The sequence below is a fragment of the Planococcus citri genome, chromosome 1 (genome assembly GCF_950023065.1).
Source record: "Planococcus citri chromosome 1, ihPlaCitr1.1, whole genome shotgun sequence".
NCBI lineage: Eukaryota > Metazoa > Arthropoda > Insecta > Hemiptera > Pseudococcidae > Planococcus > Planococcus citri.
This window is the reverse complement of record NC_088677.1, coordinates 28,574,628-28,593,311: the sequence shown is the minus strand read 5'-3', so window position 1 is coordinate 28,593,311 and position 18,684 is coordinate 28,574,628. Positions and strand designations below refer to the sequence as shown.

General features: G+C 33.6%; 1 protein-coding gene and 1 long non-coding RNA gene across 7 annotated transcripts in view; one reads left to right on the top strand and one right to left on the bottom strand.

The window, feature by feature from the left end:
• LOC135831213 (mucin-5AC-like) overlaps positions 1-18,684 on the bottom strand; it is a 407,292-nt gene that overhangs the window by 260,196 nt on the left and 128,412 nt on the right. For 4 of the 6 annotated variants that reach the window (XM_065343528.1, XM_065343529.1, XM_065343530.1 and 1 more), the window contains one exon: positions 14,766-14,818. The exons of 1 other annotated variant lie outside the window; for it this stretch is intronic. In XM_065343528.1, the coding sequence (XP_065199600.1) occupies positions 14,766-14,818 (53 nt within the window). Of the gene's footprint in view, positions 1-14,760; positions 14,819-18,684 lie in introns of all 6 variants that reach the window. One more of the 6 variants, XM_065343533.1, reaches the window with a different exon arrangement.
• The window catches only part of LOC135831216 (uncharacterized), a 256,152-nt gene that overhangs the window by 115,129 nt on the left and 122,339 nt on the right, over positions 1-18,684 (top strand). The gene's annotated exons all lie outside the window — the stretch shown is intronic.

Genomic DNA, 18,684 nt, shown 5'->3' with positions numbered 1-18,684 from the left:
TTAACAATAATATAAAAAACAATGGTAATAACAATAACATTTTATATCGTTGCTCTATCGCGCAGCAAGAATCTCAATTTCTAATATCTCTTCACTATAGATATTTTCTACATCAGAAAAGGAATCATTTCCCTAAGTCAATTTGCCTTTTTTAAACATCAACCCCACATCGAACGTGTTTTACAAGAAGTACATAGAACACTATGTTGAAAATGAAAACATTGCTTATTGTGTATCGAACGTCGCGAACATAGTTAATGTTTGCTGTTTGAATTCAATTCTAATAATGCTAGTTATTTTGTTTTACTTATTTCGATATTTTTTCCCTTCGGTATTTCTTGAATTTGTTTTATTTTATCACATAATCATTATTATATCAGAAAATTTACTTTATGAAGCACTTGCAAAGAATTTATGCTGGGTATCCAGCCACAGAATAACTCCATTGAACCGTTAATATAGGCAATCCATTCTGACTTCATGTATGAATGTTTATCTAGTCTCTGAGTTGAAGGGGTTGTAATGACAGATTATGCAGCATTTTCTACCACTTATGTGGGAGAACTTCGTTCTGCATTTAGTCAATGTACTAAATATTTACGTAATAACGTCCAAGCCTGTATCCAGGATTTCCTCCTAGGGGGTGATAAATGACTCATAAGTAGGGGACCAAAATCACAAAATTCCCAACGGGCTCATATGTATAAAAATTTCAATAGTAGGCACATTTCAGACATTTTCATGCTGAATTTCAGCTTGAAAAACGTGTTGATCAGAGTGAGGTTTTTGAAAGTTATCCAGTAAATCGTTTATACCTATTTATAATGAAATTCAGATGAGCATGAGCGAAGCGAGGGCAAAATTTAGGAAATTTGTCAATCCAAAGAGTAAAAAATACTACATTTCTGATTGTAAAATTGATTTTTCTGGATTCAACTTGACACTCCTCAAGTCTTCAGACTTGAACCCCCCCCCCCTGAATATGCCCTTGAAACGACATCTACAGTTTTAGTTCTCTTTTTAACCAACAGTTTGAGACTGTTGAGAGAGAAACAAATGAGAAACCAGTCATCATATGACTACTCATGCGTTGCATAGGTATTTGTGTTCCAAATACCTATGTAATAGATAGGCTAGTACCTATTCTATTATTTATGTGAGACAAGATCAATTTATCAATCTATTTGAGTAAAACTGTTCCAGTATTTTGTAAATATGAACTAGTTCTTGTGTTCCTGCCAAAGTTCCAGTGATCATTTGATCTATTTTGTAATATGACAGTTCCTGATGGCAGATGTGTTCTGTAATGATGTACTCAGGCCCAGCAGCATTTGTGCATAACCCCATTGGGGGAAAATCTGTCCATACACTGAAAAAGATGCCAAAACCAGCTGGTTTATTGACATATTCTGAATATATGCATGAAAAACCACCATTCAGAAGGCGGATTGGTGTAACAAAAAAATCTGTTAAAAAATATGCTATGTGAAATTTTTCTTGTGTGAGGCCACAGTACTTTCAAATTATGTGGCGTGTTTCATCATGCTGGAAGAAACCAACTACAAAATATGCCACTAACATGTTTTCTGGCATATTCTTTCGCATATTTGCTAAATAACACATGTACATGCGGTATTTCACTCAAATGTTTTAGCATAGTATAGAAATATTTGCATTCATATCATCAGTACCATCACATCCCTTACAACAATGACCATGCTAATTTTGATGTGAATGTCGACCCATCCACATCCGTCACTTTTGGATGCCACATGTCGATGTGAATTTCGACTCTGTGTTGAGCCAATTGTTGATGTAATTGTCGACCAATGTTGATCGGCATTTATGTCAACAATTGGCTCAACACAGGGTCGAAATTTACATCGGCATGTGGAGTCCAAATGTGATGGATGTGGATGGATCGACATTGGCATCGAAATTTACGTCGACCTCCAGCTGCGCAAAATTGTTAAATTTTAGTTTCAAAATTGAAATTTTTTCCAAAAATCATTTTTTCTTACACACTTGGGTGACCATTGCTCATGCTGAAAGTGAAAGCAGCATCGACGCGGAGGCCACCCCCGAGAAGTACAGACAGAAAGTCCATATTCAGTATAGTTGAACATTAAACTCTTTATACTGAAAGGTGCAATAGGTTATCTAAGAGTACTAAACTAATACATTTTCATGTCGACGACATGTCGATGTTAATGTTGATGTGAAATTCGACATCAACAAATACATCCACAATATCAACTTAATTTTTCAAATTTGAGAAATCTTTGAAAATTTGGTCTATGTTAGTGTCGATGCATTTGTGGACGATCGACTTTCACATCGACATAACATTGACAACTCCAAACTATGGAAAAGTGAATAATTTTACCAAGGCCATTAAAAAATTTTAATTTCATATGATCGGAAAATGAGTAGTTTCCTAGACAGTTTTGTGGTTGGAAAATATGTCTTTAACGCATCTATCAAAACAAGTGTGGAAAGTAGTTATTTTCCTCCCTAGGGACGAAAGTAACTGTTTTCCGCATATGTTTACAAATTCGAAATTAACAATTTTTTAAAATTTCAGCGTTTATTTTCCTCTCATATGAAATTAAAATAGTATACTATTTCTCCCTTCAAACAAAGATCATCTTTTCAAATGTTTACTGAGCTTTTAAACACTGAAACAGAAATTTTAATTCTGAAAAATTGGTCAACATAGTTGTGGATGTAAATTTCGAGCATCGAATTTTACATCAACATGTCGACATTGCATGTCGAGGTATCAGAAATAATGAGAAAATTTCGAAAATTTTCATTAACCTGGCTTCTTTATGGACAGAAGATTCCTATCAAATAACTTATTGGTGACTTTTCCATCATCATGTTGGAAAAAACGTAGTCAATGTAAATGTCGACGTCGACAATTGTTGTACGGAATGTCCCAGTGGTTGGGTTCTCAGAAACCCGGGTTCAATCCAGCAGATTTTCACCCAATGGGGAAGACGTGTGAGTCCTTATTGCAAATCTCAATTTATTGAGTATCACTGATGGACCTTCCCTCCTTCGTCTGTTGATCCCTTCTGAGGTGATGTGTTTTACACTCCTTTACAACACTCTGTGTTATCCCTTTCTTAATATTTTACTGGTTTTTATAACTAGAGTAGATTATTCCAAGTGTATGTACTTGTGATATTTACAAGTAAACAGCACCTAAATGAATAATTGAAGGTGTTTTTATTATCAAGGTATTTGTAATTACATGTCATGTATTTTGAAATTGTTTGTATCCAAAAAATACATAGGTACTGAGGCAGTAAGTCGCTGCTGCCGGGTACTTGTGAAGTCCTAGAGGCTAGGAGAAGCTCACTGTGAGTAGGTAGTTGAGCTTATATATTAGCAAATTAGTAATTAGCGCAAGTGTGTAAATTATACCATTACAGGGTCAAGTTATACTCAAACAAACAAGAATTCATGCAATGTTGCTTGGCAAATAATTTAACCAAGCCACTCAAGAACCGTAGTAGGTACTAGGTAGAGAGTTGCACTTTGGGGCCCTGAATAACTAATTTTATCTTTTCTTTCTTGTGCAAGATAAAGTACTTATTTGAAAATTAAAAAAAAAATTTGCACAAAAGTTGATTATTTTTATTAAACATTCCAGAAAAAAAATTTCAAAAAAATTTTCATTTCTTTTAAATTTGTCCAAAATTTATAGAATATCAAATTATGACTTGAAAATTTACTTACAGCACTTTTTATGAATTTTAAAGTTTTAATAGAAATTATAATTTTTTGAATAGCCTATTTCTCCAAGTGATTCTTCATTTAAACATGAATTTGTCAGTAATTTGAATATTTTGTTTTCAAAAAAAAAAAATTAAATGCAATAATTTTTGCTTTGAAAAGCTCAGTTTTTGTTTTGTTTTTTAAATCCGAGTTTACTAAATCAATTTGTGAACTTGCTTTCGACCACCTTGTTGCTTCCTACCCTCTTCTGAATTCCCTCAAACTTATTCCATACATTTCTGCTCCACCTTCCTTACGCTCGTTTTGAAATACCCGAGTCCCCTATATCATTTCGCATTGCTCTGCACTCATTTTCACAAGTGTTTCTGTTTCTGTGGAAATCCATCATGTACATGTACCTCGTACTCGTAGGTAGGTACTCAAAGGTCCATGATTTGTTAGAGACTGTGATAGTTACTTGGCAGCAGAGAATACCTTCCGCGTTAGTTACTCGTATTTTCAATTTACTACGACTAATCTTGAAAACGATTCACGATAGTTTGAAGTACCTACTTGCTTAGAGGAAAGCAACAGGTGTTGTTGTACAAGTACAGATGTGTAATGTCCGAGATGCCTCGAAACCGTCTTTCAAGTAGTTCCGTACTCTGGTAGAAGTACATATACTACAAGTACCTTCGAATTTGGCTAAGTTAATTTAAATGTCTAAATCAGAGTTGTCGGTTTCGATTAGCATAACATTATGTTTTCGTATTCTATTGTTGTTGCAATGAAAATTTACCAAATTTCAAGAAAATAGCAAACTTATAGTAGATACCTAATTATAGATATTTTTTATTTTATTTTTTTTCGCATAAAAAACATACAGATTTTGTTTCATAAACTATAAGATTAATTCTTATTTTACAAACTTTTGTAATAAATAACGTGATAATATTACAAGAGGGGAAAACAAAGGAAAGAAAAAAGAAAGCAACTTTGAAGTTGAAATGAAAATCGAAACGGATTGAAAATTTTAAAAACTCGTAGCTTTATAGTTTTGTACTCGAGTATACAGTTTTGAGAAGAAGGGGAAAAAATGAAAAAATAAATAAAAGAACGTGTACCGATAGTATGAAATCTTCGGCATCATTTTTCAAGTGAACGGAAAAAAGCCGATGAAAAACCATTCGATTTTTATTCGAGAACGATGGCACACAAACGACGGTGAAAGTGGAAACTAGAAAAAAATTGGAAATCGCCGCATCACCCGTTCGTAGCATAGGTATAAAAAAAATATCTGCCTGCTATAGCTACACATAGCATCAGACATCAAAAATGAAAGTATGGAAAGGCTTAGAAAATGAAATAAACGCCAATTTATAGTGTCTGCGGAATAGTGTGGAATAGAAAAAGCTGAATAACAGGGCAGTTATGAACGGTAATGAGTTTCACGAATGGACTTCGAAAATACGTACTATATACGTTCGTAGTACGTATAACTCGTGCAATAGTATTCGAAACGTATTGTAGGTCTTTTGAACACTTTGATGAAATATAATAACCGAATGAAGGCTCTTTTTTTTTTTGAACGCAAGTCTTCAACATGATATCTTTTTTTATCCTTTTTTTTCGGTTTGTTGTCAATTGTGGATATTTTTTTAGCAGGGTGAAGATTGTGAAGTTGAAGATGTATATCTTTGGTAAGAGGTTTGGAAAAATGAACGATTGAGTTTTATATTGCCAGCATTTCAACAATGTTTATACCGGGTGTTCTGTTTAAGATGACGAATAAATCGCCTGTTAAAACAACGATCCGAACTGCACAAGTATTAATTGGTTTGTCGATCATAGAAAATGAGGGGGCAAAATTAATAAGTTATTTTATTTGTAGATAGTGTGATTTTCAACGTGTAAGCATTCTGCCACCTTCAATTTTGAACTGGGAAAAATAATATCTATGGGTGTAGAAATTTTTCCAGAGTTTTCGAAGTCAAAGTTCTAAAAATTAGGGGCAATTTTCACAAAACATGAATTTCTTTACAATTCCTCCAAAAAGTAAAATTTTTTGAAACTAAGTATAGCAGAAAAGTGACATTTTTTGGTCTTCTAATAGAAAAAATAGATTCAATTTTGCAATTTTGACAGAAAAAAAATCACCAACAGATTTTTTTGTAACCAAAAAAAGCAACGCTTTCGAGAAATTTTGATCAAAAAAGGGCAATTTTCTGCAATTTTGAAAAAAAAACTTTTGGCAATTTTGCAATTTTTTAAAAAAGGGAATTTTGGAAAAATTAAGATTTTTTGGTAATTTTTGTTTTAAAAAAATAATGTTTTATATTCTTGCAATTTCGACAATAATAGCAGATTTCTTGCGACAGTAGAAATGTTGGCAAAAAACAGTACTTTTTGGAATTTTAACGAAAAAGCAGGCTTTTTGGCACTTTTGTTAAAACATGGGCCTTTCTTAATTTTTACAAAAAAGTAGATTTTGTGCAATTTTGGAAAATAAAGGAGATTTTTTGGAAATTTTGATAAAGATCACCAAAACTGATTTTCTCAACAATTTTTCTCAACAAAAAACTGGACTACCTATTTGGGAATTTTGGTTAAAAAAATATCTATCCTTTTTTTACAATTTTGCAAAAAGGTAGTTTTTTTTGTAATTTTGGCAAAAATTAGGCTTTTTGGTCATTTTAATTAAATATTGACTGTTTTTTTTTCTTTGAAATTTTGGTGAAGAACACAACTTTTTGGCTTTGTACTTGTATCTATTATCTATTTGAAGAAAAGGAAGCAGTCATTTTCATGATTCTGACTACAAAGTTCCTTCGCAATTTTGATTATAAAAATTGATTTTTTTTCAAAATTTCGGCAGGGAAGCCAGATTTTTGTATGTAATTTTGATAAAAACCAAATTTTTTTGCAATTTTGACAAAAAAAACAAAGCTGCTCTGGAAATTTTGACCAGAAAACAAATTTTTCTTGCAATTTCGGCACAAGAAAACAAGTTTTTTGGCTGTGTAAAAAAACAGTTTTTTTTTTGGTAATTTTGACAACACATTGGTCTTTTTCACAGTTATTTTATTACCATTGGGTATACAAAAAAGAACAGTTGCATGCAATTTTTGTAAAGAAACGATTTTTTTCATCATTTTGGTAGAAAAACTAATTCTTTTGTAATTTATTGACAGAAGAAAGTGATTTTTTTCGACAAAAAAGCAAGATTTTCTGGAAATTTTGACTATAAAAAATGTTTTTTTGTCCTGCAATTTTGCCAAGAAAACAAGACTTTTTGGAAATTTTTGTGAAAGAAAAAAGAATCTTAATTATTACTTCGATGATTATGTCTATAAAAAAGAGTTTTTCTTCGCAATTTTGAACAAAAAAAAAAAAAACAATAAGGCTTTTTGAGAAGTATAATTTGAAAAAAATTGTTTAAAAGGTAAAATTTCTATTTAAAATAGGCATCTAATGCACATAGATAGGTATGAAAGCAGTTATATTGCCTCCTACCTCTCAACATTTTTATTGGAAACAAAATTTAAAAAAAAAACATATAACCACAAATATTTTGCATCTGCTGTGGAAACAGGCGACAATGTTTTTTTTAAATAGCATATTAAAGTAGGATTACCAAGTGTATGTGAAATATTCGCAAATTTCGCCATTAAATTTCGATTACCGGGGATGCTTTTGGGCAAATTTAATTTTTAAAGCTTTCGAATATATCGTATACAATATGTGTAGATACATAGTAAAGGAATGAAAACCGCACGATAAAAATATCACCGTTTATAATGTTTACATTATCTTGAAATGATCGTAAATCAAACACGGTTGTTTAATTGCGCCATTAAAAATTCCTATCTATTGAAAATAATACGGATATATTTCACACAACGGTTATATATTTTTAATTGCTGTGCCACTCGTTCTATATACTGACAAAATTCCAGTAATTTGTATCCGATATTTATTTATACTACCTACGAATACATATTTTGAATATAGGTTAAATAAAATAGGTACGAATCGAAGGCACATATTCGATTAGCGAATTTTTAATGAGAAATTCTAAATAAAAAATAGACTCCAATTTTGAAATACCTACCTGCAACTGTTAATTATGTAAGCAAAATTTCAATTCTACAATGTTCTAATGATGGTTGTAAAATGAAAGCAAATATTACAAAAATCGAGGAATTATTGGTTGAAAAAAATGATATTCGTACGGAAATTAAAATAAACCGTCAACCGTTAAAATAAAATATCTCGAAATAAAACGGCAATTCCGTTCGCCAACAATGACCCTAGAGGATCACTTTTAAATTGTCCAGTCAGCGAATTGGAATTCAGTTTGATTCATCATCGTTTAGGTGGTTCTTTCGTTTATTCACTTTGACATAGGCTAGGCGGCGCGGTTATATACGGTTTTAAATGGGGCTACGTGTATCCATGAAATTATCGAATGTAAATAATGGTGGGCGTGAGAACAACAGTTATCTAGTTCATTTGTCGTGAATGTGTCAACCATTTACATGCAAACAATTGCGTAATTAATTCGCGGTGTGTGTTGGTAAGATTCCGGTACACTTGTGTTCATTTCCGGTTCACAATGGTTCAAAGTTGATCGATTGTTTAGCACGCAGTTAGCTTTACGAGTAGGTAGGTATGTTTAAGTTGAGAGTAATTTGAGTGATTCTATGGTGTGCTTTTTGTTTCGGTTCTTTTGATGAGAAGAGGGTTGGTTCTTTGGCGAAGATTTGTTGTATGCATTTTGTTTTCGAGGTGAGTTTGGATAGGTTGTGCGTTTTTTTTGTGGATGTAATTCGAGAAAATCTTAAAATCTCGGTAAAGCGAAACAAATTGAAAAATGAAAAATAATTGAGATGGTCGGCTGATTTTTTTTTGTTTGAAAATTCCGTGAGAAAATTGCGTTGAAAAAACTTTTCAAAACACAAAGTAACATTTTTTTGTTTTTTTGATTCAAAATTAAACCTCCCTCCTTTCACTTCACAAAATCGCGTGAAAAAAAAATGAAAAATCTTATGATTTTATGATATCTGCTATCCATTTTTGTGTCACGTAGTTTTTCTTCGATGTGCAAATGGTAGTCAATTAAAATGGATTTTCGACCGTATTCGGAGCATGGAGCGCTCTTGAGACGGACTGGGAGGGGATGAAAAGGGATTAAATGGTCTCAACGTGCGCTGAGTTGAGGGAACCATTTAGTCGACTGCGATAATTTGGTTTACAGATTGTTCGTCTCAATTTTTTAGTCACAAAAAATTTCGGAATTACATAGGTGAATTTTTACCATTTTTGAAAATTTTTAGACTCATGAAACCTCTTGAGTGAGCCTCCAAGAGATCAAAATTATTCTGTGAGTATCAACAAAGTCATAATGTAGTGACCTCGTCCTATCCTAAAAAGGTATGCGATTGGAGTAAAGAATTATGAAAAATCTTGTGACAGCTTCCCCGCCTCTCTCTAAATAGATTTTTTTTTTCAAAATGTAAGTAACATTGAGTTCTAAAAATTTTCAAATTTGAGCCTGAAAAATCAAAATTTCTAAATATTTGAAAATAATTCAATAGAGGGATTTTTAAGTCCGAGACCATCTCAATATTTTTCCAAGAAAAATCATTATGCAGTTTTTTAAATTTCATACTTGTGTACAACAGGTTATACTCACACATGCGCAGTCAAATCCCTCCAGAACAAGCAGGATTCATGAGGGGAAGAGGAATTGGGGAGCAGATCCTCAACCTCAGATTGCTGATTGAGAATGCATGCAAATACAATGTGCATACTGTGCTGTGTTTGGTATATTACAAGAAAGTGTTTGACTGCGTACAATGGCAAAAACTGTGGAGAATTCTACTTGAGATGGGCAACCCAATACATCTGGTATGGCTGATACAACAACTGTATATGAAGGGAGCATGGCAAATGTTTGAATTGATAGAGAAACAACATTGGATAAATTCGACCCAGAGAGAGGAGTACGGCACAGGGCTGCATTCTGTCCCCACTCTTGTTTAATCTACTCGTATACGGAGAATATATAATATGTGAGACTCTATAGCTACTTGTACTAGAAATGCACCAATGATGATGGCTCAGGTGAATGGCAGGGAGGAATGTTGATTGGAGGTGTGCGGATGTCAAACCTCCATTACGCTGATGACACAACCCTCATCACCGCAAGTGACAAAAATATGACCAGTTTTCTGAAATGCCTGGAAGAGGTTAGTGCAAAATATGGCCTGCTGATAAATAAAGCTAAGATGAAGATTATGATTGTGAATCACCCAGACAACAACTGGCCTGAGATCCAGGAAATTGAGGGAATTGAAGTGGTGAACCAATTTGTATACCAGGGATCCATAGTGGATAACAAATGAGGCAGTGAAACTGAGATAAAATGCAGAGAGCAAATCACAAGAAGCACTATGTCTCACCTAAAGAAGATTTGGTCAGATGCAGCAGTGAGCAGGACCCTAAAGATAAGGCTTGTAAACGCTCTGGTTTTCTCAGTGTTTCTCTATGCGTCAGAAACCTGGACAGTATGTGAGGGAGACAGAAGAAAAATTGACGCGCTCGAGAATTGCAGTGTTGGGGAGCAGAACAGAATCGGAACCGAATCATAAGAAAATTTGGGTTTTTCCGGAGCAGAACCGTAAACCGGAACAAAAAAATGAATTCTGCTCCGGATCGGAGCGTTTCTGGAGCGGAAAAATGGAATTTGATGGAACGAAACCGCTAAAAACTAGAACAAAACCATAAAAAGTCCGGAGAAAAATGTTTTTGCTCAGTAATAATGTGTTCTACTTGGCTCCACATGCAATAATTTTCCTGTATTTTTTGGTGTTTTGGAAGTCTATTTCATTATTTTGGCAAAAATGTGTCGTTATTTTGGTTTTTAACGGCGGATTTCGCTCTACTCAGCACTATTACTGTCAAAATACAAAAAACACAGTCGGAGCGGAACAAAATGTTTTAGCGTTCCAGGAGTGGAGCAGAATCTGAACCGTTATTTTTTTGTAAGCGGAGCAGAACTGGAGTGAGGAACGAATTAATTTCAGAAGCTGGAGACGGAGCCTAAACCGGAACAAAAACAATTTCGCTTCCCAACACTGAGTTGAGATATGGTGTTGGAGAAGAATGCTCCGGATCCCATGGATGAAGAAAAGGACCAATGTTTCTATCCTGGGGGAAATCGGAGTCCAGAAAAGGCTGTCGGCAGTGGTTCTGAGCAGAATCCTCAAATACTTTGGGCATGTCACAAGGGCTGATGCGATGGAGTCTCTGTTCATCCAAGGCAAGGTAGAGGGAACAAGAGGGTGTGAACGCTCCCCCACGAGATGGACAGACTCCATTTGTAAGGCCATTGGGCGGAGCTTCCCAGCATGTGTCAGGAGCACCTAAACAGGGACAGTTGGAGGGAGCTGGTGTATCCGGTCACGGAAACGGCGACCGGTGCATCATAATCACGACACCCTCGGAGGGGTGATATGGCACCAAGAAGAAGAACTTTTAAGTAGGGAGTTGGGAGTTAAATTTTTCCACAAAAAAAAAAACAAGATAAAAATACAAATTTTATTGGGTGGGTTCATAAAATTTCTGATACTGCAAACTTATAAGCTATCTAAATTTTTAGCCCTGGAAGCACAATGAGGCCGCAGAGGATGGACCTTTTCAGTTTATTTTATAGGGTATCTCTAATATTTTCAAAAATTTGTCAAAAGTTGAAAAATCAACATTGGTTCCTGACATGGCCCTTCAATGAGCTGAATTCCAGCTCGGTATTCGAGTTTAGGTGTTGTGAAGGTGTGATGTTGGATATTTCAAATTTGATTTGTACTGAGGCGTTTGAAAGTTCACAATTACACGTGTATGACTGTATGAGCAGGTACAAGACACGCAGTAAAATTCCAAATGAGATTTACATTACCACACAGTTCTCGAGTTTAAATATAAAGTACATTGATCGATCGGCCATCGTTCAGACTTTTTCAACAACGTAACGAAATTTCGTCCCGATTTTCAAATACAAAAGCCCTCTTTGAAGTTGCACCAATAAAACTACACCAACTGTCACGTATTCTAACGGGAAGAAAAAAAAGCACACACACAACAAACAATCTTCCAGATTCACCAACATTTTTTCTGAATCCCTCTCGATGGAATCCTGCTTACCAAGTTGAATACAATGGTCTATCACAACACAAACATCCCCCATCGAATGGAAAATTTCCACGATGAGTGCGTACCTCTCTACCTATACGCGATTTAATTCGAAACAGAATTCTACTCAATGTGCTCATCTGTGCGATGTGGTAGGTAGGCAGATAGGTAGGCACCTACGTCGATCGTTTGTACGATATATAGACTGCCATAAACAAAAGACTTTAACCGCCTTCATTTAAAACGTTATACTCGTACGTACGACTACAGCTACGAGTACAACTATACTGTGTAGTAGTATTTAGTTGAAAATGCTCGTTCGTTACGGAAATCGCGCAAAAATTAAACCGTGTTGTTGCTAAACAAACGACACATATGACACGCGAAGACGCGAAATGATAATCTTTATGCTTGACGAAGCTCGACACAAAAATACTTTTTATTTCGATTACGTCTGTGACATCGCATTTTACATGCTTACGCTGCGAAAAAGGGGTTTCTAATTTAAACGTGTGTTTAATCGTTAATACACGAACGCGCTCTGTTTGTAAGAATAACAAAAAGTGCAAAAGCAATGAGATAAATACGAGTATAAACATGGTGGTATTTTTTTTTTATTTATTATAATTTAGATGGAAAATAAACGTAAACACTTGATGTGCTAGGATCTAGTTTGTCGAATGAAAACAAAAAACTTTTTCAAAGTAACAAAAATTTTTAAGTATGGTATGAATTTTTTTTGACACAGTTGTTCGAGTCATTGTACAATTTGCACTTCACAATTTGTGTCATTCCGCAGGTAAAGGGCCCATTTGGTCGATATTGAGTTAGGGGTGGGGGGGTAAAGTAGACCTCCGGAGCAATCATATGAGCTGGATAGAAGCCCAAAAAGTGCAAAAAAAACCTCCAAAAAAAAATCCAGAACTAAAAATTTAAAAAACTCAACTTTTGAGAAAATTGCCTTCAAAGTTTTTTTCTGAAAAAAGCTGAAATTTCACGTAATCCGAAAACCTTCATACCTAAAATTGAAGATTATTGTTTCTGATGTCAAATATTACTACCCACATGCAATAGCGATTTTTTTTACTCAATATTTTCATGTTTATGAGTATTTTAAGCCTGGAAAACAATGATTAATAAATTTAAATTTTGCATAAAAATTCATTACTCTGTTCAAAAGCAGAAAAAAAAATGATTAAATTACATTTTCTGTCAAAATTCAACTTGTAAAAATAAAAATCATGAAAAAAAATTTTCAAAAAATTTCTTCCCCGGGCGGGATTCGAACCCCGATTTTCTGCTCTGCAATCCGTTATCAGTGTCACACGGCTAACGTTGCACCAACTACATCGTGTTTTTGAATGGTATACATGTTGCCACTGGCAACTAGGTGCAGTATAATTTGTAGGGTATTTTTTTGGAAGCGAATTTACTGCTAAAAAGCAAAAATGACCAAATGGGCCCTTTATAGAAAAACTTTAGTTCCGGTTTTCTCTGCTTGGGGCGCACCTGCGGCCTTGATACTTCGACACGAGATAGTCGGATATGTTCTACATCGAAATCCATCAAAACCTCGATTATCGATTTTTTCAACTGTTTCACTAAAAACACAATTATCTCGATAAATAAAAACGACCAAATGGGCCCTTTACCTACGGAATGACACATTTAAACATTCAATTCAATCATTCAAACCATCCATCGTAACTCGATAATTTTTCAGATAAAATTAATATCTTACCAGTCATTTCAAAAAATCACGCAGACTGAAAAAAAAAAAAGATAGAAGAAGCAAATATACATCATCGTTCAATAAACCTTTGTTTTGTTTCCTTTGTCGCACACAGAACAAAAAGCATAACCGTTGAAAAAATTTCCCTATACTTGGTAATTCGATGGAATAAAAAAGTACAAAGTATTTACGTCAATTGAACCATGCAAAAGCTTTCAGCAAATGCTACGCTGACGAGCGCTGTACGAAAAGTTCAGCTCAGTTAGACCAGCAGCCAATACACTGCTGGTACATTTTCAAAGGAAATAGAGAGACCAAGTTATTAGCGATAAGTCAAATATGAGAAACCCTGGCATAAACGCGAAGCGAAACTCGGGTTATAAATTACAAAATATTGAAAAATTTCGAAACCCAGCGGAGAAATTCATGTGCGGTAGTTGTTCAGCTGGGTCGTGTTATTTATTTTTTTTTAGCTCATTTTTTTCGCTCCGCTCGTAACATGATGGACTGTTGTAGAGAGTAAATTGGTTACTCGACTTCGACTTTTATAGTTATCATTTTCAGATAAAAAAAAAGAAAGTACTCGATTACGTTGAATTTGTTATGTAAGGTTCTCCTTTTTTTTTTATCTCGACAACGTGTTTTTCTTCGCCTTCTTCGACTCGAGTGTACTACAACGCAAAAGAGCTCAGACGATTGTGAAATATTAATGTTTTGATTTCAAACGAATATTTCTTTATTAAGCGACGAAATTCTAAACGCAGAGTACCTAAAAGTTTTTCCAGCAAGATGCTATACATATATAGTTTGTTTTTCTTGTCATCTAAAGTACACAGATAATGAGAGTTGCCTTAAATAGGATTAATGTATGTCTCGTGAACCGTGTAATTGGTGACTTGGAGTTTAACTTCATTACTAGGTAACTATATGGTAGTTTTAAAACTTGAACCGAGTACGTTTTGTTACTTATTATTTTCTCTACTTTAGGGTAGAGGAAAAAAGTAGTAGCGAGCATCTTGAAGCGGTAGGTACCATAAAAAAATAGAATAAATAAAAAAACTGAAAAAGGAAAAAAACGTAGCTGAAACGATGTTTGCATAGAAATTTCGTACCTTACCAAATGTCAATTCGATTTCTCGTTGCTGGAAAAAACTTGACGGTGTTTTGCTCCTGTAACAAAAAAAAATCGATTTTTTTTCTCAAAATTTGAAGTCATATTACCGCGTATAATGTACCTAGTGCGTGTATTTAAAATAAATAATTGCTTTCTCGTTTGTACGTCTATCGTTCTCTTTTTTGCAATTTTTAAAGAAATTCTTACATTAACATTCGAGTAAACTATTAAGTAGATACCTAATATCCTTATACCTATGTTTAAAAAAGTGGCATTATAAGTTTGGTCCTGGGAAAGAAAAAAAAACTATTCCAGAATGAATGTGGTTTTATGTGGAAGGAGGATAGAGAGAGGGGGTGAGGAAGTGATCGAAAAAAGCACACTGAAAAAATGGTCTTTTTCTATTAACAGAACAAAAATTGATTCAGACCAATCTATGAGCAAAGGGGTGATAGGTAAGTACCTGAATTTTATGGGAAAACGAAAAAGATCCAGTGAGTACGTATTACTATAATAATAATAATTTTGAAACCAGAAATTTAAAAAAATTCAGAGACACCAATCCATTTTGATAATTTGAACAAAAATTCAAATTTTTTACATTTTTGGAGTTTTGAAATTACTTGTAAAATAATACAACGAGCATAATTTTAAGGCGTATTTATCTCATTCGGTGATTTTAAAAAATATCATGTTTCTTAAAGGTGCAAGAAAACAGAAGGAAATTCAAATTTACTCCCCACTCCCCCTCCCTAAAAAAAGAGTGATTGAAGATGGATTTTGAGTGAAAACTACTACATACCTATCTTATTGGCAGATATTTTCAAAAAAAAAAATCGTTTACATATCTTCGAAGACTTTTGAACAAGAAATAAAGAAATTAAATGTTTATTCGAATTTTGTTTTTGTTCTCATCTAAAGAAAAGTACCTAAGGTTAAATTCGAAATAAACGCAAAAATTTTCTGTGAAAAATTCCTTCGAGGTTATTTGATCCATTTTTATGAGAAAAATATTTGTCTGTCTTCAATTTGAAGGGGAATACAATTTTTAAAAAAAAGCATGATTTGAAACCCTCATATTTTTTTTCTTGTTTTGAAAAATCACACAATTATGTTATTCATTTTTGAAGGTTTGACACTTTGACATTATTTTAACTATTTGCTGATTTTTGATAAAATACCGGTAATAATTTTTGGTGAATATTACTGGCAATTTTGGTAAATTACTGGTAATCTTTGGTGAATTACTGGTAATAATTTTTGGTAAATTGCTGGTAATTTTTGGGTAAATTACTGGTAATTTTTGGGTAAATTACTGGTAATTTTTGGGTAAATCAGTGGTAATTTTTGGGTAAATTACTGGTAATTTTTGGGTAAATCACTGGAAATTTTTGGGTGAATTACTGGTAATTTTTAGTAATTTTTGATGATTATTGTCAACTTTTTGTTAACTAGTAGGTAGGTTACCTATTTCTTTTAAACTTTCAAAAATGCCTTTCTGCCGTTTTAATCAGGTTTTTGAGGATATCTATGCGTATTGAAATCGATGTATTTGTGAGGAAATCTACATATTATAAGGTTGAGATAAGGTCAGATATAAGTTTTCAGCTGTCTTATTAATTCTCACGCCTGAGGAAGAAAATCACGCTGAAGCTCCAGGATGGCCGAATGCGATGTAATTTGGAATGAAGAGAATGGTTTTAGGTGAGAATGTTTCAGAAATTCTCCAAGAACAGGTGATTTTTGATTTTGTTGTCAAAAAGAAAACACCCCAGGTCTTCGTCTGAAAATCGCCCCAATTGTGGATAAATTTCGTTAAGTAGGTCGAGAACATCCCAGATGTCAATTTCAAATGCCCAAATTTATTTCTGGGTCTCTTAAAGAAAGCAAATATATCTGGAAAATTTAAAAATAACGCTCCCAGAGGCTCTGAAATGGATATTAGGAATCATGGATTTTGAGTTTGGAAGAGTCGATACCCTTTTTGAGACTGATTTTTACAACTTTTTCTTAAGAGTCCTAAGAAAAAAACACGAATTGATAAAAAAAATACTCAAAACTATTGTGGGATTTTTAAAAATCCTCAAAGGTCATTTCTTTAGCTTCTCTTGTTATAAAAATGCCCAGGGTGATTTAAAAAATTGCGAGGTGATGTTGAAAGACTGTTTGAAAAACCTTATTCCTTCGTCTATTTAAGGTTCAAAATTTTAATGCAATGAGAATTGAAACAAACTGAATTGAATTTCTTAAAATCTTTTTGTTGATAATATAATTATTCATTGGAACAATTTACAATTTTTTTGTAATTTTTCCACTTTGGAGAGGATTTTACATTACTTATTCTGAATACCTACGTCTAAAATCGTTTATTTTCATTATAGTGATGCAGAACGTCTGAAAATGCGTAAAAATTGAAAAAACTTGAATCTTTATAATACGAGCAGTTATTACCAAAAATGTTTTCAATCTATGTAAAAAATTGTTTTAAAAACATTTCATTTTTTAGCTTAAATTTTAATGGTAAATTTTGAAGTTTGCAACATCGTAAGGGAAATAGGTTCTATGTTTTCTACTCCCCCCCCCCCCTCGTAAAAAAATCAAGGATAACACAACCTAAATCACAATTAAACTGTCACGATTCAAAATTGTACTCGTACTATAAATTTTGTACAAAATATTTCCAATTTTGTCCCCTCTCAGTATGTTTTTTAAGCTGCAATACGAAGGTCACCCCTTTCCTCGCCTTCTCTCGCTCGCTTCAAAATCTTAAATACCTAACAAAGTACCGCAAAAACACGATAATTGTGTTGATAAAAACTTCTCGATTTTCACGTGGAATATGGAATTGTAGGTACGTCGACGTAGGTAAACGTAATCACGTCTTGGAAACTTTTCTATACCTATCGCAAGTGTTCTTTGTAGGTATTAGGTATCCTCGAGCCGAGCAAAATCAGATTATAAATTTCGCTTTTAATTTTTTCTCGATATGAGTATTTTTATTTTTATAAAAGTAGATATAAAACTTGAAAATACTTTTTGAAGAATATATTGTTAGTGAACTACTTATGTAGTTGAAAAAATGACTTGTTCGCGCTGGGGAAAAAAAGTTGTCTTGATACAAAAACGAAGCTGCTTCGAGAACGAAAAAAAAAAATATTGAAAAGAATGATTTAAAAAAGATTAGAGGGTACCTGTTTGGAAACAAATCTTTGAAAATATTCTTTTCAAGTATCGAATATAGGTAGGTAAGGGGGGAAAGAACTTATTTTAAAAGTAGCTGTCGATGATAAGGAGGGGAAAACTTTTGAATTGGATAAGGTTTCAATTCAGACGTGTAGAATTACTCGATGATTTGAATTTTCTGTTACCATTGGCATTATAAAAACCGGGTATTTTTTGACCAGAAATCGGAGGTGAAAACGCTCTCTATTTTTTCCCCATTAAATTCATGTGTGAAAGTTAGCTAATACTTTGGTGTTACACACATTTATATTGATATCGAAAGTAAAAACAAAATGCTGTGTGAAAACTGGCCAAAAACAAAGACGGCGGAAAACTCTTCGACAACATACAACTCAATTTGTCAGTTTTCGCGCACACGTTATAATTTTCTGTGCTGTCACGAGCTTCTCGCATGTACGTCTATAAAGTCTAGGTACTTCGTTGCTACTCTGTTTGTAGTACATGATGAAAAAATAACCTGACGGATTTTTGCAATATACTAACATCAAGAGAAAAGCAACATCGGATGAAAAATGAAATTTCTGCATCAACAATAACGCATTTTGCTAGCTCTAGTAGGTACGTTAGGTTATTGTATAGGGTCGACATCGCCGAAACCATGTTTACGTTCGATGCATTGACAAGTGTCAAAGGTCTTAATACTCGTACATAAGTATAGTAAACTACGAGTTGGAGTAGA